Raw genomic sequence first — 21,978 nt, 5'->3', positions numbered from 1 at the left:
CTTCTCATCATTTATGACGCTCTCTACACCCGTCCTTTTACCCTATCCCCACTTTTGACCTCGAGGAAGTCATGGACGTATTGAATTAACCGACCCGGGGCAAACATGTGCCACACGTTCAAATATTATTTACCACCTTCCCTTCGCTCCCTGTGCATGTTACACTTGCCTCTCGCACACTTCGCACGACCATCTTCTCTCCCCGTCCTTCTTATTATCTCGTGTCTGAGCTTACATTTGCGCGCACACTTGCTCACCTTTTACGTACAGCAAGTTCGTGGAGCTATGAAACATACGACGCCCTATGACGCCGAAATTTAACCCTAAACTGACGATATAATTGCCAAAGCTCTCAAACGCGGCGTTAAACAGTAATAACTTTGTCGTAAGTTTATATCTTTTATCCTTCCATCGAGCACATCGAGCGCCTTTAATATTTTCCAGCTCCTGCCTCAGAATTAGTCTCAGCCCCCGACGAATCTATTCTATATGTAAGCATAGCTGGAATTTTTATTTACAAAGTGCCCGGAGTTTCTTGATGGTGGCGATGGAGGGTTGGAGGGGCTGGTCGGTTGGGGGGAGGGGGGGAAGAGAGAGAGAGAGAGAGAGAGAGAGAGAGAGAGTGAAAAAAAAGGCTAATTCCCTAGATTTTGCTTTCGATCAAACTGCTTGCTTTGATGATAAAATAAATATTTTTCTACAACCTCTTTATTCATTCTTTTCGTTAATCCAGCATTAGCTTTATTTATCCTCTAATTATCTGTTAGGCTTTGTCGAGCACGTTGATTTTATAAATAATTAATGAGAAATTTCACAATGTCTCGACAATTTTTTTTATATTGAGCATTAAATGAAAAGAAAACAGTGAAAATATTATCAACGCATTAACAAGGGATTTGATGCATTCCAATGCATAAATGATGAAAGTATAATGTAAGTTTATAGTTTACAATGAAAGTCCATGGAAAAATGATTATACGTGAGAATGAGACATTGAAAGGAATACTTTTCCGATTATTCCTTACATAACGACGGCTCGGACGATACGTTCTTAAAATTCTTTTCGAAAACAGAATTGAACAAGACAGTCGATTAGCTAATATAGGCGCTCGCGTATATTCATGGACGGTTTTTTTTTTTTTTTTTAAATTGATCCAATATTCATTTTATTCCATATTCAGTGACAAGCTCGTGTCCCTAATTCCCCAAGCAGCTTTGTTTTGGTACGAAGGTAACCTCAAAATTTCTTGTGTAGGCTGTAGTATTTGCTTGCTCTGTAAATGAGAAGTTGAGTTTGATTGCATTGCCGTTATGTTTAATTATAAATACATTTAGAAAATGATAGAGAGTTAAATTCGTAGTATTTAATGTTATATTGAACGTAACTTGAAAATTTGGTTAAAGTTGTTTTTGCATAAAGGCAAATGTAATTGAAAGTGATCAAAATAAATTAGTAGATAATAAGTTTTTTTCTTTCTTTCTTTTCCTCGTCTCTTTCTCTTTGTCTTTATTCTCTTATTTAATTAACGTGACACTAATATGGTATTTTATGTTGCGTTTATTTTTTACCTTTAATCGAGTACTTCATCGTAAGATATTTGAATATTTTTAGAAACATAGGGGACCTAGTCAAATGCATATTTCTTAAAGGAGAATTCTAATAAACAAAAACAATGAAAGAAGTGCTGAGTACGCAAACCTCTTCGAGCTATAGTAATCATTTTGTTAATAATAACGGAGAGTCAAATTCTAATAATAATGTTTCTTATGGCTCGAATGCGACAAGGAAGTACGCAGTCTTGAGTACGGAATGGATTTCAGCAATAGGAGAAGAATTAGGCATGCATCCATTACCGGATACGCTTCTTCGTAAACTCGCCGAAGATGCATCGTATAGGCTGCGTGAAGTATTGCACGTAAGTTATTAAATATTAAATTTATACGCTCGAATGCTTAATTAATTAGGAAACATTCGCTAATTCATGCCTTAGAAATGCGTTACAAGACTTAGGCACAGTAAAAGGAAACGTCTGACCTCGACGGACGTGAATGCTGTTGTGACAAATCTGTGCGACGTCGATCCCCTTATTGGTGCACCGGAACAGTTGCCAGAATATCTCTCGGAAGCCGGTCTTTTTGTGCCACACGAACGCTTTATAGATTTATCGCAAAAAGTAAACGAACCGCAGAGTTTCTCTCAAGTTAGCGTTCCATTTCTTCAAGGTAAGCGCTTGACAATTATGGAAGCTGGCATTTATGAATTAACTACCCTAATAATTGTTTATTATTTTATAGAAGTTGAAATCGTGGACTCAAAGCTGTTAGAGGCAAGAAATAATTATGCAAAACGAGCCTTGAAAATGCTATTCAACGGCTCTCAAAAAACATTTCAGGTAAAAATGTTTGTTTCTATGCGATAGAGGTCGAACAGTGTTTTTAAAGTTAATCGTCGATAAAACGATTGCTTAGGTTCTTCTAAACGATTGTGCTACGAATGCCTGCTTGGGCGGAGAAGGCGTAGTGGATAAATTAATGTCGATTGCCAGATCTATGGTCATATCGAATAATGCCCAATACACGAGAGTCTCTACTCGGACATGTCAGCTCATCATCGCTATTACCAATAACAACAAAGCTGTCTACCCTTATCATCTCAATTCTGTAATATAATTAACATTTTATCGACTAACATTAAAATTACAACGACTATTAAAGGTTTTATATGCACTTTCATTGCTCGACAGGTAGATAAATTGACAGAATTACTGTTAGAACTCTTACTCGGTCAGGGTTTTATCAATCCGAATTTAGAGACACTTTTCAAAGATTGCGCGCTAAAGTTAATGCTGAGATGGCCGTCGGTCGCCAATAGGTTCATTCCAATGTTAAAAAGCGTCCTAATAAGAAAGGACGAACAAAGTTTCGAATTGAAAAAGAAAGCAATAGCTCTGGAGCTACTTGCCGGAGTTCAGCCCCTTATATTTCTCGAGAAGGAAATTGATTCTTCGCTTTCGTTGGTGAATGTCTTAAAATATGCCACACCAGGTTCTAATATGTGGCACAAAATCGCAGTAAGTATCATTAATTTTTTCATCTTCTGATAATTTCGATTGATTCGATGTGTCATTGACTTTTTAGCTTATCGTGTGCGCCTTTGTGAAGTCCGGTAATCAGCCATTAAATTATTCCGTGATAATTCAACACTTTGGGGACTCGATCCTCCCTTACTTGATTAACGACGTGGCGGCAATAAAAAATAACAAAATAACGAATCTTCCAATAATTGTGAGAAGTAAAATAAAATACGCGTCGATAAGGCCGAGTATAGCTGGAAAATTTGGCGACAGGCAAATTGTCTTTCCCGATTCAACTTTACGCGGACCGAGGCAGGAAATTAAGTAAGCACGCCATAATTATCAGATACTTGCTGTTAATAGATATTAATTATTAAAGAAAAAAAAAAATTTTTTAATTTATAGATTCGCCTTTGCTGGTGGTCGGCCCGTACCTTCGAACAACCTTCGTCGTGTAAGTTTACGAGCAAATTATCAAATCTTGAGAAACGAATCGAGGGCCCCTTATGCTCTCGTTGCATCGCGTCGACTCTTAATTTTCAAGCATAAAAAGAAACGTTTGTCAGGTGCTTACAACCTATCGAAGATCATTCTTTAAATTGTCATGGTAATTTCATTTAGACTAAATAAATATATCCTCTATTTGATAAAAAGTATGAATTAAAACATATTGTAAGTGTAATAACATTTCCTTGGCCAATGTAAAATATGTCAATAATGTTTTATTAGCTGTATGAATAAAAAATTATTTATTGCAAACAAGTCGTTCAAAAACAAAAACAAACAAAAAAAAAAAAAAAATGAAGAAGAAAAAAAAAACATTTAACAAAATGTATAAAAGGAGAAAAATAATAAATGCATTTGCGGCTTCGTTCAAGGACAGCGCTCTCCCATATCCTTCAGGAACTTTTCACAGTCTGCGATAGTTTTTTCGAGACGTTCTTTCGTCGCCGAGGTTTGCCGTTGCGACAGCTTCTTACGTGCTGTTTCTATAGATGCTCTATAACCAGGAATGTTTCGGAAGATTTTGATGTGTCGATCACCAGCTATTAAAATGTACTCGCCAAGTGAGTCGAACGTGAGGCACTTTATTGATCCTGCGAATGTAAAATCGTCATTTAATTGATAGATTGATTTTATAAATGAAACGTCGATAATTAGTCGCATATGATACGAGAACCGTACCGTCGAATAGATCATCGATCGTTGTATCCAGTTCTCCGTTAACTGTTGAGTAAAATGATAGAGAGGAGCCATGTGATATGGCAATGATTTCAGCATTTGGCGAAAGGGCGATGGTTGCGGGTGTGGAGCCCTCCCACTGGCTCGACGAAATCAAATGAGGATCTTCGCCTTTCTCAAATTCAACTAAAAATCGAATAATTGATGAGTATCGTGAGAATGGGGATGGGGGTGGCGGTTGTGGCGATGGAAAGATTGGGGGGGGGGGGAAGGAGGAGGAGGAGAATAACAATAATAACAATAATAATAATAATATGCGCCTTAAAAATATAACAAATTTTTAACGTCAATTTTATGAAATGCGGCTGCTGCTATGGGGCACGAATCAATCGATTGATCCTTAATTATCAGATTCGTGGGGGCAGCCAATGCGTTACCTTTTGTATCATAAAAACGATATGTTCCATCTTTTGAGACCGTAGCCATGCGACTCGTGTCAGAATTGAAGGCAAAGTCGAAAACACCAGATGAATGGCCAGCAAGATCGAATGCCTTAGCCACTTGCTTGAACTCTCCGGATTTTGTAAAAACTATTTCCCAAATCTTCACATCGGGAGTAAAGCCTGAAAGGATTTTGCTAATAATAACGAGTATTCTTTTAACAAGCATTATCAAAAAATACAATAATTAAACATTTTAATGAGTGTACAAGGTATTTAAGCTCGATTGAAAATATTTAAATTGCCTAAACCATTTGCCCGACTTGTAAAATATTTGTAAGATGATAATATTTTTCAAAAAAATGCACACTCTTCTCCTACCAAGAATCGCGATCATTAATAAACGTGAAGGAAAATCGATATAAAACATTGTGTTTATCGATGAAATACCAATGTAATCTCGTTAAGAAAACAACAATAACGAAAATATTGTTACTAGTTTTAACATTATAAATAGGAATTATTGATAAAATCGAAAATATATATCGTAATGCTTATTCACGATGCATTAAAGTATACTTGTCATTTACGCGCTTATGAATTTATTGTCATCTTCTTTTTTTTTCTTTTCTATTTATCGTACATGCAAAATTAGAAATAAATAGCATCTATCCGAATTCTTTATAACTTACGTAATGTGCGCTTTTTCGACAAAATATGGTATTCGTTCTCGAATACGATCTCGAAATTAAAAAAACTGCGGGATGATGGAGGAGGAGGAGGAGGAGGATGGGGGGAGGGAGAATACATACCGTACATAATTGCTTATTATTTTCAATCTGTTGGCATACATACAGTGATAGGGGGCAACGAAAATGATCGCAAATCTCTAAAATACGGTCGTAAAAAGAGGATGAGGATGAGGATGAGGATGAAGAAGGGCTATCGTTAGTTAAGAGAAGCGCTTGAGTCATCGTACTGTTCCTATAATAATACTAGGTGAACAAAAGTAATGTTTGAACGAGTAAATTGTACCGGATGCAGCAACGAAGCGGCCGCAAAGAGATATTCTTGCTTTGTGCGTTGAGCCAAGATAAGTATCAACGGTGCTGAGAATTTGCCCTTTCAGATCCCAAACGACCAGTTCGTTATTTATGCTGCATGTGATAATATATCGGCCATTGCAAGCGATGTCCAATCCTATGGCGTCTTCCTTGTGCTGCCTGGGGAATTCCAAAGCCTTGGTCGCCGAGGCCAGAGTCCCATCGGATTTCTTCGACACTTTGTATACTTCGATTATGTTTGCCAGGGACTTGTGAATGATGAATGCTTTCCCATCCGGGGACCACCGAACCAGACTGGCAAAATCATATTCCACGTTAATCCGAAGCGACCTCTTGTCTTTCGACGACAGATCTTTGGTACACCAAATAAGCACAGTTCGATCTAAACATTAAAAAAAAAAAAAAGAAAAAAAGAGAAAATTGCTTTTAATCATTCACATATTTTACTATTATCAGATTATTACAGCAGATTATGTACATAAATTTTTATGTACTTAACGCGCCAACCATTTCTTTACAAATTTGACAACATTTTGCCGACGTCAATTTGTCTTACCCTAAGGTATAATGTAATATTCTCTATCTTACTCGACAAAGTTACCCAATTGCCATGGAAATTCATCGACCATGTGGATGATGATTTACTTCGACATTTAATACTGTTGCGATTCATCGTTCATATTAGAAATTGTAAAAATACTATTGTGAGTTTATTAACCAAAATAATATAAAAATAATTAATAAGACAAATGGCATGACATTAAAATTATTACCTTGAAATTTATCTTTTAATATCGAAAATTATTATTACGTCTGATTAACTGTCATTCTTTTAACTAATGTAGAATAATTTATTTACCATTAAAATGATTAATAAAAAGTGATTGCGAGCATGTTGGCATGTTGTTTTGGAATTAATAATCAAGTCAATGGGAGTATTTAATTTTATTATAAATTTTCTTTATTTGTTTATTTCATTATGATTACATTTATTTGATAAGCAGTAAACTTAGATGTACATAATTTTATCACCTCATATGATTTCTAGGTGGTGGCATGAGTTCCGAATCGTCCGGTGAAAACCTATGCTTACGAATGAAGTCTAAAAGTTTTTCTTTAGTAACGGGATTGGAAATGGAAGCACAAACGGCTTTGACAGTAGAGAATGAGTTTGGATAAGATTTGTCCATTCGCCCTCGCATGAAAACCCATTGGTTATTTTCATATTTGCATTCTATGATTTTATTGTTGAAATCTTTAAGCTCCTTGGTTAGTTTTATCGAAGTGAATGGCACTTCGAGTCCACCAACGTACAACTGACCAACGGATCGACGTACAATTCCTACGCCTGATTCGACGACAACTTTTAGTTTGAAATCGACAGAATTTAAGGACAATGGCTTCCACTTCAATACATCTGCGCATGGACCAGCTTTATAAGGCTCTTTATCCGGCTGAAAGACTAGGCCATCCGGTTCATGACCAAGTTGCTTTGCAAATTTGTCACTAAGTAGGCTACCAGCTTGGGTTACGTCCCAAAATTCCTTTAACCTTATAGAAAAGGGTTCCTTCTCTCTAATTAATCGTCCTTCTTTCATAGCTCTATGTCGACCGCCCATAATTTCCTTTTCAATGATTCTATAACGCTCTGGATAAAATGTCAATTTACTAACGTCCTTGCCATCGTACATAATAACATCGTAAGTTAGATAGCGAGGATATTCTTTACTCTGAGCCTTATCGATTACCATTTCCTGCAAAGAAATAAAAGATAAAAAAAATATATATATATAAAAAATGAAATTTAAACTTCGATACCAATCGTTCTTTAAGTTAAAAGTAAGGTTACGTGAGACACTCACCCCATCTAGAAGAGTATCTTTTAATTTTTTATTACAATCTCTTACATGAGGAAATGTCAGCTTGTCTACGCTGAAAATGCTATTATTGCGATCGATAAAATAAACTTGCCCGTCGCCCTGAATGAGCATCATATATCTTGTACCGTCCGCTTTCCAAGAAACTCTGTAAGGCTTCTGATGGAGAAAACAAAGATTCTCCGAATCCATTGAGACCGGCTGCGCACCTGGAAAGCCAGTACTCTGCCAATTGCAAATATCTTGAACGCGTCGCTGTATACCGGATGCTTTTTGAAAATCCAGAACAGGCGTAACGCCTGGCACACCGCTCATAAAAACTGGATTCTGCTTCATATACTCCCTCCTGCGATTCTTGTGCGAATGTTTTCTTTCCGAATGGGTAGCTGTACTTGCATCGTCGCCAGAATCGCTTGCAGTGTCATATTCTAAGCACCAGGCGGGTCGTGGAGGTGCAGCGGGTGCGTCGTTAACGTCGTCGTACCTGCTGTATAACTCTCTAATATAGTGATCCTTATAAATTCCTGGGGGCCTAGCATCTGTAAATTGAGCTAACGAAGCATCGAGACTGCTTTCGTCCGTCTCTACAAGATAACTGACGATCATGAAGCCAGTCCTATTATAGCCGTGCGTACAGTGAACGCCAATAATTTCTAATGGATTGTGGGCAATAAAATTTTTACAGACTTGCACAAATGTCTTCACTTGCTCGGCCGATGGTGTCTCCCCGTAACCTCTGCACTGAAGTTTCAAATAACGCACGTCTTTCTGTTCGATCTCTTGTTTTTCATAAAAGCGAGAAGTATTGGTCAAATCGATCCAAAGACCAATTTTCAGCCGTTGGCTTTTAATAGACGCGAGTAACATTTCTACGGTAAAGCGACATTCCTCCGGCACTTCGTCATCAAAGCAAGAGCTGAGCGGAGTTTTGAAAGCAAGAAATTTATTGTGAATAAGCTTAATGGACTTTCGAGGACAATTCAACCAACGCGATGGAACTGGCCCCACATTACTTTGCATCCATTGTGACATTTTAACTCGCTAATTCTTGAAATTCAATATTAGCAGTCCATGGACATATCCTTATCAACGCTATAAAAGATTTCACAGTTACATTTTACATTTTATAAAATTAATCTTCTTAAGCATGCCATTACAGCAGCTCTTATATACTTATGTATGTGTCGTGTGCATTATATATGGTCCAGCTTGAAACGTAGACTTAATTTCTGCTCATCAATCAACAATTAATTATTATGCAGACATAAGCAATTGTCAATCTGTTGAGCAATTATGACATTATTATTAATTATACGAAATAACTAATGGGCGATTCGATTGGTACTCTCATTTCTCATGCAGTTAAAAAAAAGAAAAGATATATATTCGCTTCAACCAATGCAGTTATTAGCAGCCTAATCACAATTTTCATACTATCAATACCGTTAGATCAATAAGTCGATGAAATTGAAAATTCTATTTAATACTATTTCACGCACAATCGCTAATATATGACGAGCATAATGCACAAAAATGATCGAACCATAGGTTATAAACTATTAAAAGCACAAATGTACGTATCGCATAGATCTAACCTCTTGTTAAAACACAAAAGCTCGAGTGAGATTAACAACTTTCGCAGCTGTCGCGTATTAAACAATCAAGAGCTAGTATTATCAGACCACGATAATAATCGCTATTACTTTCCAGGACACTAAACCACCGCAATATGCCAATAAACGCGAATTAAAAATACATCTGTTATTGAAACTCGATGTTCATTTGAGCCAACCACTGCCGCCATTGAGCTCTCGCTCGGTCGCTGTCAAATGTTTAGAGCGAGCCGAGTGCGCCTGCGCCTGGGCCAGCCGAACATTTTTACACAACACAGCAGCGTTGCGTGCTCGCGCATCCCTCGGTGCACTCGATAAATGCCAATTCAGGCTGAGCCGTTCGCCAGGGCTTTCCGTTCCATTAAATCGCAGAGGCTCTTATAATCGATAATCGATACGTATGCTCGAGCATCGATCTATGATAAAAATCTTGCCTCGTCGTTAATTCGGCATCGGCGGCCACGGGACACTCTGACGTATGCGCATGTATGAGCATGCATGAGGGAGGGAGGGAGAGGGACCTTGTGGCTCATAACTAACTACTCGTGCTGCTCGTAGAGTACTGGGCCTATATTCTGCCACGATCGAGCAACTGCGCGCAATCAGGATCGTCGGAGGATCGCCCGAGGAGAGGAGCGCCCGATGCATTTTGCCAGGCGATCGTTATAAAAGTAGGCGACAAGGCCGGTAGAGCATGCCGTCGGTCATCTCAATGGATCCATAAAAATGATTGCCTCGGCAATTTCAAACGCCATTAACGATAATACACGAATTATTCAATCGTAACGGCTATAAGATTTCTGCATTTCTATTTTAAATAACGATTCACTTCTGGCCCCCATTGCTTTGGCCTTTTAATCGGGACTTTTTCAAAATTCACGTTATCGTTTGCTCGAATCGACTCCATCGCAGATCGCACATTACCCTAAAGTCGTTTGCCATTGATTTGCTTTTATTAGTAATTAGGGCCTAAACGCAACATTAATATAACAAAAAGATGTGTCAGGTATGTATAACGTGACATTGCGCTTGAGAATATTTTTAGCGGCCAATGAATGACAAGTGTCGATTGAAAACGTATAAATAGATCATTGATTATGATGACTCTATTTTAAAAGCTATTATTTTTATTTCCCAAATCATGATAGTTTGAGCTATGGAAAAGAACTTTATTGACAATAATATTTCATAAAATATGTAAATATAACAATATATATATATATATATATATATATATATATATTTTCTTCTTCTTCTGTTATCATATTTAAGATATTGTTGCACTCATAATAATAATGATAAAAAAAAAAAAACGTAATAATAATAATTTTTAACGTATTTATGGTAAATAATGTTAACGAGGTACTGACATATTTAAGATACGGTAAGCAACCACCTCCATACGTTTGGACGTTCATCTTTATTTTTGCAAAATATAATTCGCACTGATACTATTTTTTTAAAGAACATTCTTACAAGCGAAATAATTAATCGAACAATTTGAAAATAATATTTTTATTTATGTACTAGTACACTCAAGATAATTAATAAATAAAACGATATTATATGAAATATGTAGTAGGTACGGCTTACATACTAATAATTGTCCCGATATGACTTTATAATGATTTTTCAATACTTATTAATCGCTTATGCCGTATGTACGAAGGAACTAAATGGAGTGATATTTTAGTGAAACTTATATCGATAGATGAGATTCCCGTTAACCTGATAAACACTAAGTAACAGAAAGAAAGAAATAAAAAAACTTAATTCGCACTCGCGATATCATAATAAAATATCGACTAAATTTGTAATATTTGAATTACGCGTACTCGTAATCATAGTCGTAAGCATTTATTTACATTCAACTTGCAAAAAGCCTTTTTCATTTTATCGATTAAACAAGCGATAGATCTTACATATAGAAGAAAAAAAAGTGAATATTAAATTGTTCAATTATAATGTAAATAAACGTCCCATCTTTACTTATTTCACATCAACCAAATATTTTCATGTAATAATTACTTGCAATTTATTTCAAATGCAAAAGCAATCGATTAAGCGGAACAATATATTTCTAATGTTTTAAGCGTATTACATACCGACTACAGTGGTATAATATTCGTTTGTATTAACAATTGTTATCGGATCATCGGAATTCTTGCTATATTATAGACAAGAAAATTCGGGTAAAAAAAAAATTATAGATAAAAAATGATTGGTATAACTTTAATAAATAATTAAGTATGCAATGCGATAAGTAAGAATTTTCATTCATAACTATTAGGGATTAATCATTGTTAGAAAAGTATCGGTAAATACAAGTGTGTGTATCACCTACTTGTAATTTTCATTTGTTATAGCAACTTTTCATGTATGTCATATCTAATAATTTGCCTTAAAACTCAATTTATTACAATGTTCAAATTTATATTTTATTACTATTAGAACGATTTTTTTTTTTTTTTTTTATTTTTTTTTATATATTATTCTAGTATGATACGCACGTACAATCATACGGCAAAACTTAATATTACAAAGTGTTTAAAAATAGCCTATCGTTCGGTTAATGTTTTATCAAATCATTTTAATTATGCTGTTTTTATTTGTTTGGCAATAGAATGATGCAAATGTTCCAACGATTACAAAAACATAATATTTGTGAAGTTTTTAAAAAATTTCAGAAAATATTGTTATTTGTATATCTTTATAAATATATGTTTAATGTCAAACTGTTAAAGTTTAATAAAAAAAAAAAATTATTCTACATTGTTCTATATTTAAAAATATAGAAATAACAAAACTGTTCATTCGGATTGAACGTTTCATTTCTTTCCAAAACTAAAAATATTTTAGACAATAACACGATTATTTTTATTTCACAATAAAATTATTTTATATTTTTATATTTTATATTACAACACGGACGGACATTTAAGAAAAATTATTTTTATAAATATATAATTTTATACAGTATGCATACATTACTCGTAAGTCATTTACATTCTAAATTAGCACATATCAATTTTTTTATATACTTAATTAAATTATATCTAACTTACCGCGAACAGAATTAAATTTAATAATAATTATCATAATAATAGCTTAATCATTAGTATATTCTCTCCATATCTATTCCATTTGCATAATGTTTATTCTGTTGCTCCAACACCTAATAAATTTTATTCCACAATTCTCTATTAAATAAAAAATCTACGTTTAACTTAAAAGCTATTTGATTACAAAGCTGTGAAATTTATACGCATGCACGCACGCACGCACTCGCGCACTCACGCACTCACGCACGCATGCAAACATAAAATTTAAAAAGTACATAAAATAATCTGCATTGTCAATGAATACTGGTTCAATATGAAATCAAATGTATTTGATTTTTTAATGTAAAAGAAATATATCTTATCCGCAATATATAACAAGTTCGAACAATGAAAAATAAAAGAAACAGATAGGATTTAAAAAGTCAAACAGATTGATATCTTAATGATGAAATGAATTGCTTAAAAAATGTAAATTTAAAGTTTTAAGATCTAATTATGAGTGAGTATAATTGGTTAATGAGGCATACATAAGAAACGGCTAATAAATAATTTCAATTTCAATATTTCAAAAAAGCTAGAATAATCAAACGTTTTATTTTAAATAATTAGTGAGTCATTTTTTATCCTTATTTTTTGTATTGTTATAAAAATTCCAAAGACATTTTTCATTAACATTTTAATTTAATGTTAACTATATTTGATAAAAAGAATAATTAAATATTACAAGTTGAGATTAAATTGCATATTGTATATGAATTAAATTATTTAATTTTTGTTTTTAATTTTTTTAAATCATTTATCAATGTGTATATCTCATTAAAAAATTAATTAAAACAGTCTAATAAATTATAAAAATAAACAAATAAAAATCATTTGACAAATATAGATATAGAAAAACTTTTTAAAAAAAAAATTTTCACAAACCATAGATTATTATAATTTTCTTGTCAGATGGAAATTCCAAATTATACGATGATACGAGTCATAAATAATTTCAAACTCATATTGTTAATATCTTATAAACAATGATATATTATATTTACGAGATACATAGATACTAGGGTAATAAATTTCAAATTAATCAATTTTTTCTTATATTTTATCATTATTACTTGATAAGTTATCATCCTTAATTATCAAGTAATTTAGATAACTAAAACTTTACATTATTGTTCAGGAAGAGAGACTATATTTATAATTACATAAAGACTTAAAATATACTTTATAACAAATAACAGGACTATCTAATTCGACATTTTAATTAATAATTATTAATTAGCAATCGATATAATGATTATATAAACCATGAGCATATTGAAGCAATTTTTTAGATTATTTTCATCAAGATTATTGGCGAATCTATAGATTCAGTTTCTATTTGATTAAAATTTAAATTTATAATATTGATATATTAGTGATTTTATTTGTATTAGAACTTTACAAAATTAATGAAAATATAATTATTTTGAAAAGCCTCTTCTCGATTCACACTTTTTTTTCAATGCATTTTTTAAATAACGAAAGGTATTTATCATTGCAAAGTATAAATGTATATATTGTTCATTGTAGTATTTAAACTTAAATACTTTATTGCAAGTATATCAATTAAAGCAATTAATAATTTTATGAAATTTAGCAAACAATAAATGTTTATATATTATATATAACGAAAATATAATTCTCGGTCTAATTGCGGTTGTTTTAGTTTTATTTGTATTTCTCATCGACCCAGTCACTTGAGACGTCTATTATAAGTTCTATGTAAGTTCTACATTATCTTCTATAAAATAAATAACGATGAAAGCATAAGTCTACCAAGTGATGATGATTGCAATCTTTTTCTGTTAAAATACTTGGCTTTATTCGGAATATCCTTATAATTCCTCTGTAAGAGGTTCGTGATTCTTCGGAGAATTCAATACCGCAGAGCAACCATTGAGTAGTAGTAGTAGTAGTAGTAGTAGTAGTAGTAGTAGTGAGTAACGAAATAGAACATTTACGAGAAAATTAGACGAATTGGTTGACATTTTTGTAATTTATAAACAGCTATTGCTAAAAATAAAAAACGAATACTTTAACGTAAAGGAATCGATGAAATATCTCTTTTTTTTTTCTTTTTTTTTGTTGTTTTGTTTTGTGTTGTTTTTTTGTTGTTTTGTTTTGTTTTGTTTTGTTTTGTTTTTTTGTTACACTATTTCACTTATTTATTATATTAAATAGACTTTTTTTCCCTTTAGATTTCATAAAAACTGCCATGATACCTATTTTATATCTTTATTTATTTAGAACCTTATGGCAAAGAAAAGTTCGTTCTAACGTCTTAATACTTAAATGATAATGGGTATACTGTTCGATCTGGCAGATGCATGGTAACATTAAATGATTTATCATAGTCATCAACGGGTAAAATAAATTAGCTTGAAGGTAACTAAAAAAAAAAAAAAAAAAAAAAAAAAAAAAAAAAAAATACACGCGCACTCTTTCTAACAGCCTCTCTCAAATGCTATTCTCAATGTATATTAGCTTAGAATGTTACGAGTAAACGACTACCTTCATTTGTATTTTACCTGATTTTGGATAATAATAATAATAGTTCGCCGTTCAAGAAGCCCGAGCTTACGATTTCACTTACTTAAGCCTTCATCGAGACCTAACGGATGATTTTATTTGACAAATCTGTTAGAAATGCAAGCATCCGAGGATATTGACCAGATAAGCCGTGAATATCATAACGAAGTGGTAATTACTACTTAACGAAACAGAAAGAGGACTTGAATATGACTCGGTTATGCATTGACATGGTGCTCTCGCTTAGGTCAGCAAGTATGAACCTAAGCTCGCAATAATTTCGCTATGCCGCTATTATTCTTCTAGACATAATAATATTCAGAAATACGAGTGCTTCGGCAGAGGCTGCAATTAAATACCAAGAAGTAACACGAGGATTAATTGAATTTATTAAATTTATTATATTTAAATGCGCGTAAAGCATTGGATTAAAATGGTAATTAATATTGAACGACCAAGACCTATTCTTGCCGAAGGTTCTTGCTCGTCTTCGCCAAATTCACAACTTTCAAAGGCATTGTACGATAATGTAAAAGTCAGGGGGGAGGGGAGGGGGCGGTGAGACTGCATATAGAGGCACGTGTGCAATGCGGATAATTGTAAATTTTTACATATTGAAATTGCTTCATGCTTATTACATATACAGAATATGTTTATGTTCTTAAAAATTCGAAACTGCCAATGTGACTGCTGGAAGATATATTATGTAAGCTTTACTCGACACTGTGATAATAAAACTGCCAATATCTATCGATAGCTTATTATTGTTTTAATTTATCATTTATATAGTCTTGTAATAAATCAATTTCATATGAATATTAATATAGCGTACTATATTGTTAATTAATTTACGTCTATTAATAATCATGCATGACTTTGCTAGTGAAATTGGAATAATTTCTAATTGTGACTGGTCGCATAGAATTTCCTTTAACAATATGAGATATTTTTCACATTTACTATTGTCGTACGATACATCGGATATAAATGCGAGAAGATCGTTTAACGAAGCTACAAAATCAACGTTGATACACTACTAAAGTAGCCGCTAGCATAATGCTTATTTTCCATTTATAGAAAAATTGGGCAATGTAAAATAAAATAAAATAATATAAAGATTTATTTTCTACTATTGAAGCAGAGTCGTAGAAGAGAGAGAGAGAGAGAGAGAGAGAGAGAGAGAGAGAAACAAAATAAACAATAACTGATTAATGACGAGATTTTCTTTTTAAACGTCAAAAACACCGATATTCTTTGCTTTTTTTTGTTCATATACTTTACTTGGTATATCACTTTAACGTCCTAATTGCAGAACAGGAACATTGAAGTTCATAACATACGGAAAAATATAATTGCTTTCAGAAAACGAAAATTTTACCATCCTATACCATTGATGTTAATTTCTTATACGTGGAATTATTAAAATTTATGTTATTTATTTATTACAAGTATGTTAAATATAGCAATACTAATGGTTTAAGTTATGAATTTTACGACAAGGTGAAGGCATAATTTGCAAATTTGCATAAACTTTTTAAAAATATGAAAGAAAAAAGAGAAAAGGAAAAAAAAATCTTACGTGGTAAATTGCGTCTTTCAATTTAATAATATTTACAATCAAATACGCCAGATCATACATCATTTACATCATTTACATTACATTTCGTTACATGCGAATATCTACAGATGATGTCATTCTCACTTTCCAAACGTAAAACACAAGAGTAAAAGCAGCCAATGACTAAGGCGAACAAAAAACATAATATTTGTATTTTTTAGGGATAACAGAGGGCACGAAACGAGGAGCACCAACACACCCAAGGCAAACACTCACTTTGCTTTAATGCGAAAATTCTTAATTTTAATAAGCAGCAAATTAAAAGTCGAACGGGACAATATGCTAAGATCGAAGAACACGCAAATTTTTAACAAATTTTTACATTCTTCTAATTATACCTAAAGAAAAAAAAGGAGAAAAAGAAAAAACGAAGAGGAAAAATGCGTTTCATTTTATTATAAACATGTTATTTCTGATGTGCTAGAGAAATTCCTTCTATATTTATAATTTATATTTTCGTTGTAATTGCAATTTGTACATGATATTCGGTATCGTAATACTTTGTCTATTACAAATTTTTATTAAATAACACGCATAATTGAAATTTCTCACACACTTTTTAATTTTAGCAACCTCGCTTAAATAAATTATGAATGTACATTTATTCACTTTGTTTCCAATTTACCTAATCTACGGTACAATAATATTTCCTTCAATATGAATTATTATTCTTAGATATATGAATATTAGTTTTTGGAATATTTAATTAGTCTTTTCAATGATGCTATGTCAATTTTTGCCTTATCTACTTTGATTTTTGGTTCAATGACTTTCATTATAAAACAAATAACATACGCCACTGATATCAAGAACAATAATATTTACATTTGATTATAAGATTTTCCATTCAAGTGTAGCTTTACAAAACTTTTACCACATTTTTATTTCAATAAGTATACAACTATTTTTAATGTAATAAAAAGAAAAGAGAATTTTTATTTTTTTTTTTTTTTTTTTTTTTTTTTTTTTTTGTCTTAAAGTTAAAACCTAATTTTATATGAAAATTACAGTGGCCAAACGTTTTTTAAATTATTTCAGCCAAATTCTTCACACTACAATTTAAGTTGTCGGGAAAATAATAGATCAACGAAATGAGTATTTTTTGACAAATTTCTCATTTTTAGTTTAGAAGGTAGAAAATAATATATCAATTACTATCAATACAATATAAAACAATCAATTAGTCAAAACTATTATCTACATATAAGGATTTGTGTATGTTTAATCGGGGTTTATGGCAAATTTCTGATATATTGGACTAATTCAATTAAGTTTAATCATTATAGTATTAAATATTATTATAAAATTATTTTACAACTGTATTAATATAAATTGAAAATGCGAATTGTATTAGTCTTATAAGGTAATCAATATTATTATGTTGTGTTTCAATATTTTTCTTAATTAATTAATAGTTCGGTATACTTGCTTAATACATTAGGTTGAACTATTTTATTTTTACTATTTTAGTTATATATTCTAGACTAGACACATATATCATTTTAGAAAATTTAGAAAAATATTGCAATTAATATTTGGTAAATCATTTTATCGTAGTAGCCGTATGGTAATTAAGCAAAATTGTTTTTAGAAATTATCAAACGTTGAATTATAAATGAAAACTTGCTAACCGTATTATATGATTTTTTTTTTTTATTTTTTATTTTTTAAATAAATATATTGATCTGTATTGGCACAAGATTTAAGTAATTATATTTTGAATATTAAATTTCATCGTTCATTAAAAAAAAAATAATTTATGATTTTCATTTAGATTACTTTACATTATATATGCCTTGAACTGTACTGAATATCATTTATTCGCATAATTATTTATATTCATTTGTAATGACAAATGTAGTTAACGCATTTAAATGGTATTGAGGTCAATGCAAATTGAAAGAAAAATTCATTTGCGTTAAGAAGCAATTAAAAATATCAAAGAATCAAAATCATTTGCTAGACTTGTTTCGTAACGCTTGATAATCACTATTTCTCACTAAATAATCTAATTTCTATTCATCCGTCATTCTTTCTTTGCGGCCTTTTTTTTGTTTTTTCTTTTTTTTTAATTTATAGGCATCTGTATTTACAAAGGCGTATATCAAATTTCTTATATTATTACAACTTTAATTCTCTAAATGTTCTCTATTACATATTAATTATTCGCTTATCTTCTTAAATGGATCGAGTCGAGAAAAAAAAAAGTAAAATATTAAATTAATAGAAATTTTATAAATGAGGACATTTGACAGGTGACAAAAATCATTTTTCAAAGCTTTTCTTAATTATTCTCTCATTATACTTATGCATTTATATAAGGAACGAATAAATCAAATAGCAGCGTAAGTGAAATCTTTTAAGTGTACATAAAAATATATGATTGCTAAAAGAAAAAGTAACGAAGAAAATATAAGTACATAATACTTTCCAGATAAATGCAATTAGGCAAACGTCCGTGTTGCGATGATATAACGTTACCGATCCAGTTAATTTCGAGCAAAATTGAAAAATGGACCGTTCAACGATCAACGTGAACTTCAATATTATACGCAGGTTTAAGAGTATCGCATTTATACTGTGCTGATGATATGTGTGCATGGTTGGGGTGTGCTTGGGGAATAATAATAATAAGTGATGGCCGGACGAGGAGGGGATGGCCGGGGCGGGGATTGGAGGGGGTGGGGTGGGTGGAGGGGGATGTCCGCGCAAAGTGGGCAACCGAAAGAGAAAAGAAGGGAGAAAGAAATCGTCTTATGTAACAATGCAAAATAGCACGAGATCTTAAACGTTTAATATATTTGTCTATCCTATTTTAGTACAAAATGCACGTAATAGTATGTTGTCACACGTATGTCGCACACATTCGCTCAATATCTAATTCACATATAATCGATACAAACATTATCAAAGCATAAAAGCAAACAAGATAGACAACCCTTCGTCCTCCATAATATTCGTGAAATAAAAAAATATTTTCGGCTGACTTATTATCTATAACGATCACAATATAAGCAAAAAGCTGCCAAAAGCTCTTTTATACGTTATATAAGAACGCAATTCGAGGCTTCTGTTAATCAACAATGATTCGAGGCCATATTTCACTTCCGCCACATTGACAATCATGTTTTAACTTACTAATCCGTTGTCACGGCATATTTATGTCTCTTGATAAAAGAAAAAAGAAAAAAAAAAAAAAAAAGAAAGAAAGAAAGAAAGAAAAAAAAAAGACAAAGAAGCAGCAAATCTATTATTAGAAAAAACCAAGTCTGACTAAAGCTTGGATATTTACATAATAAGTACATATTAACGTAATATTTCTGCTTACGTTAAGTTAATTGTAAACAATTGCTAACGGCTCTGATAATAAGAAATAAAAATTTATGTTCATATCACGAAATCATCGTTCTTTCGGTTTTATTTTTCCATTTCATTGCAGACTTATTAAGTGTTGTAATCCATTTGATCGCAACGCGCACGCACATACAATTAATTACACCACAGCCATGCGTTAACAAAACATCTGCGCGCTAATGCAAGTCACGGAGAAGATAAATCTATGATTAAAGGAAGGAAAAAGGAGAGGGGAAAAGGAAAAGGATTATGGAAATATCTATAGAAACAATGTCTGCTAATCAAAGAGCCTAACAGCACTCGAGGGTGCAGCACTCGTCGCGAGAGTCTCCGTTTGTCTCGGTGGACCAGTGTGTCAGTGATCGAGTCACGATACAATTTTAGACGTGGACGATTCGAGAGTATCGATCTATTCGTCGAGGCTGTCACTCGCCGCTGCAGCTCTTACATCCCGAGGCTGGTGGTGATGATGATTCAGCTAGTGCGGAACACGTCGTTCGACGTCTACTTACGTCCGCAATAAAGATTTTCTTACTGCTCGTCATCGACTGTCGCTCGACTGCCCCCCTCCCCCCCTCTCTCTCTCTCTCTCTCTCTCCCTCTCCCAGCCGCAGCCTCATAATGCTGCGGCTCACGAACTCGAGCCCAAGCCAACGTCATCCACGTGCAATGGATATCGATATAAGGGCGTACCACTACAATCACACTCTTGGGTATCGAGTCTTTTGCGATTGGTTTATCGCGAATCCTGAACGCAACGGCGATACATCCGCGTGATGAAGCCGTTTGTTCGGTGAGCTCGATCGCTTGGAATTATGCTGTGGTGGATGAGCAGCGAACCGACCTATCGAATCTCGAAAGAAAAAAGGCCGAGTTCTTTCTGCGTGGCGCCGCTATTTCCGAGGACGCAAGCTACAACTGCTCAAGCGGTGTTTGCGATCTGTCGAAAAGACATTTGCCATTGTAATTGTACTTCTCGTAGATCCAACAGTGTCCGCTCGTCCTATTACCAGGAGTGCTGCGCGAGTGACTTGTGGAGTTCAGTCGCCGAAGCACCTTGACGATAAAGTCCACGAGATTTAAGTCACGTTTCCGAGATTAAAATATATTATAAATAGAATCCAAGCGGCTTTTGCGAGTATTATTCTTGGCAATGAAAACCTGCTTGACTTATAAAATGACGTTCACGCGAAAGGATTCGATGAAATTGTGAATGATGTGACGATAGGGTATCGATTATATATATATATATATATATATATATATATATATATATATATAAATTACGCCCGAGCATGCGTTATTTCATGGCCTTTTAATGACCTAGTCACCACCACTGCTTTAATAAAATAATGGCCCAATTAACAAAGCTCTTAATTAATAAGTTTATGATGATACTTTAATGCAAGCCAATTTATTATTACTTACATAATAAATACGATATAAATGTAGAACTCGGGTTGTTTATTCTCATGCACCCACCCTATTTTATTCTAAAAAACAAATAAAAATACGTAGCTATGTTGATGGAGGGACAAATTTAAAGTTTCGCTAATTGCGAGGTGAATCAAAATTTATGAAAATTGATAAATCCATGTGAATCTAATAGCTTTGAAATATTATCATACACTTCGACATAATTGATAATCAATGAAGCGTATGTGCATTTATTGCTAATCGAGAAGAAAATTGATTGCTAACTCTTTGGCACATAATTACACAATATATATTTAATCGTATAATGACTATTGCATTAATGGCATTAAATAAATAAAGAGCGTTAATGGTTGCGCAAGACTTTTGACTAAGTAATATTTTTAAATGTCATTAATAAAGACAATGCATAATGTAATTATACTTCTAAAGTAGATCCTGAAAGTTTCCATCGGTGGCTCAAGCTCACAAAGAAACTTGGAGAAATATGTTTTATTTCGCACATTATGATGATTTGTATACCTTAATAAATACAACAAAGTGGGTTAAAAGCTTTCTTTATCAAAATTTATGGGCCAGAAGTGGGACGGTACTTTATGATAAGGTCGGATCGACGCAATCGTTTAACGTTCATCCAATACAATAAAATGAGGGAATGGCGAGTTAGAAGGTGGGATGGGTAGGGGTAGGGG

General features: G+C 32.8%; 2 protein-coding genes across 5 annotated transcripts in view; one reads left to right on the top strand and one right to left on the bottom strand.

The window, feature by feature from the left end:
• Positions 1-1,143: 1,143 nt before the first annotated feature.
• LOC105359663 (uncharacterized) lies at positions 1,144-3,751 on the top strand. Of its 2 annotated transcripts, none has more exons than XM_011496308.1 (8): positions 1,144-1,231; positions 1,613-1,916; positions 1,992-2,223; positions 2,296-2,393; positions 2,470-2,661; positions 2,745-3,071; positions 3,139-3,398; positions 3,480-3,751. In XM_011496308.1, exons 2-8 carry the CDS (start codon positions 1,674-1,676, stop codon positions 3,670-3,672), a joined length of 1,545 nt encoding a protein of 514 aa, XP_011494610.1. In that variant the 5' UTR covers positions 1,144-1,231; positions 1,613-1,673; the 3' UTR covers positions 3,673-3,751. The 2 variants fall into 2 exon arrangements, with proteins under 2 accessions (XP_011494610.1, XP_011494611.1); XM_011496309.1 differs by having other exon boundaries at positions 1,144-1,426.
• A 123-nt stretch (positions 3,752-3,874) lies between these two features.
• The window catches only part of mRNA-cap (RNA guanylyltransferase and 5'-phosphatase mRNA capping enzyme), a 68,472-nt gene continuing 50,368 nt past the window's right edge, over positions 3,875-21,978 (bottom strand). The window contains exons 3-6 of one of the 3 annotated variants that reach the window (XM_011496307.1): positions 5,732-6,142; positions 4,694-4,879; positions 4,260-4,442; positions 3,875-4,171 (exon numbers count right to left, since the gene is read on the bottom strand). In XM_011496307.1, the coding sequence (XP_011494609.1) occupies positions 3,948-4,171; positions 4,260-4,442; positions 4,694-4,879; positions 5,732-6,142 (1,004 nt within the window). In that variant the 3' untranslated portion in view covers positions 3,875-3,947. Of the gene's footprint in view, positions 4,172-4,259; positions 4,443-4,693; positions 4,880-5,731; positions 6,143-6,792; positions 7,515-7,622; positions 9,634-21,978 lie in introns of those variants that run through there. The other 2 variants (XM_011496306.1, XM_011496305.1) reach the window with 2 other exon arrangements.

This window comes from Ceratosolen solmsi, unplaced genomic scaffold (genome assembly GCF_000503995.2).
Source record: "Ceratosolen solmsi marchali unplaced genomic scaffold, CerSol_1.0 scaffold29, whole genome shotgun sequence".
NCBI classification, from domain to species: Eukaryota; Metazoa; Arthropoda; class Insecta; order Hymenoptera; family Agaonidae; genus Ceratosolen; species Ceratosolen solmsi.
This window is presented reverse-complemented; position numbering and strand designations above follow the sequence as displayed.

What these genes read in the sequence shown, in the direction of transcription:
- LOC105359663 (XM_011496308.1), top strand. Translation starts at nt 1,674, where the DNA reads ATGAAAGAAGTGCTGAGTACGCAAACCTCTTCGAGCTATAGTAATCAT. An exon ending in ACCCTTATCATCTCAATTCT is followed by an intron (nt 2,662 to 2,744) that starts GTAATATAATTA and finishes ATTGCTCGACAG; the next exon opens with GTAGATAAATTGACAGAATT. An exon ending in ATATGTGGCACAAAATCGCA is followed by an intron (nt 3,072 to 3,138) that starts GTAAGTATCATT and finishes TTGACTTTTTAG; the next exon opens with CTTATCGTGTGCGCCTTTGT.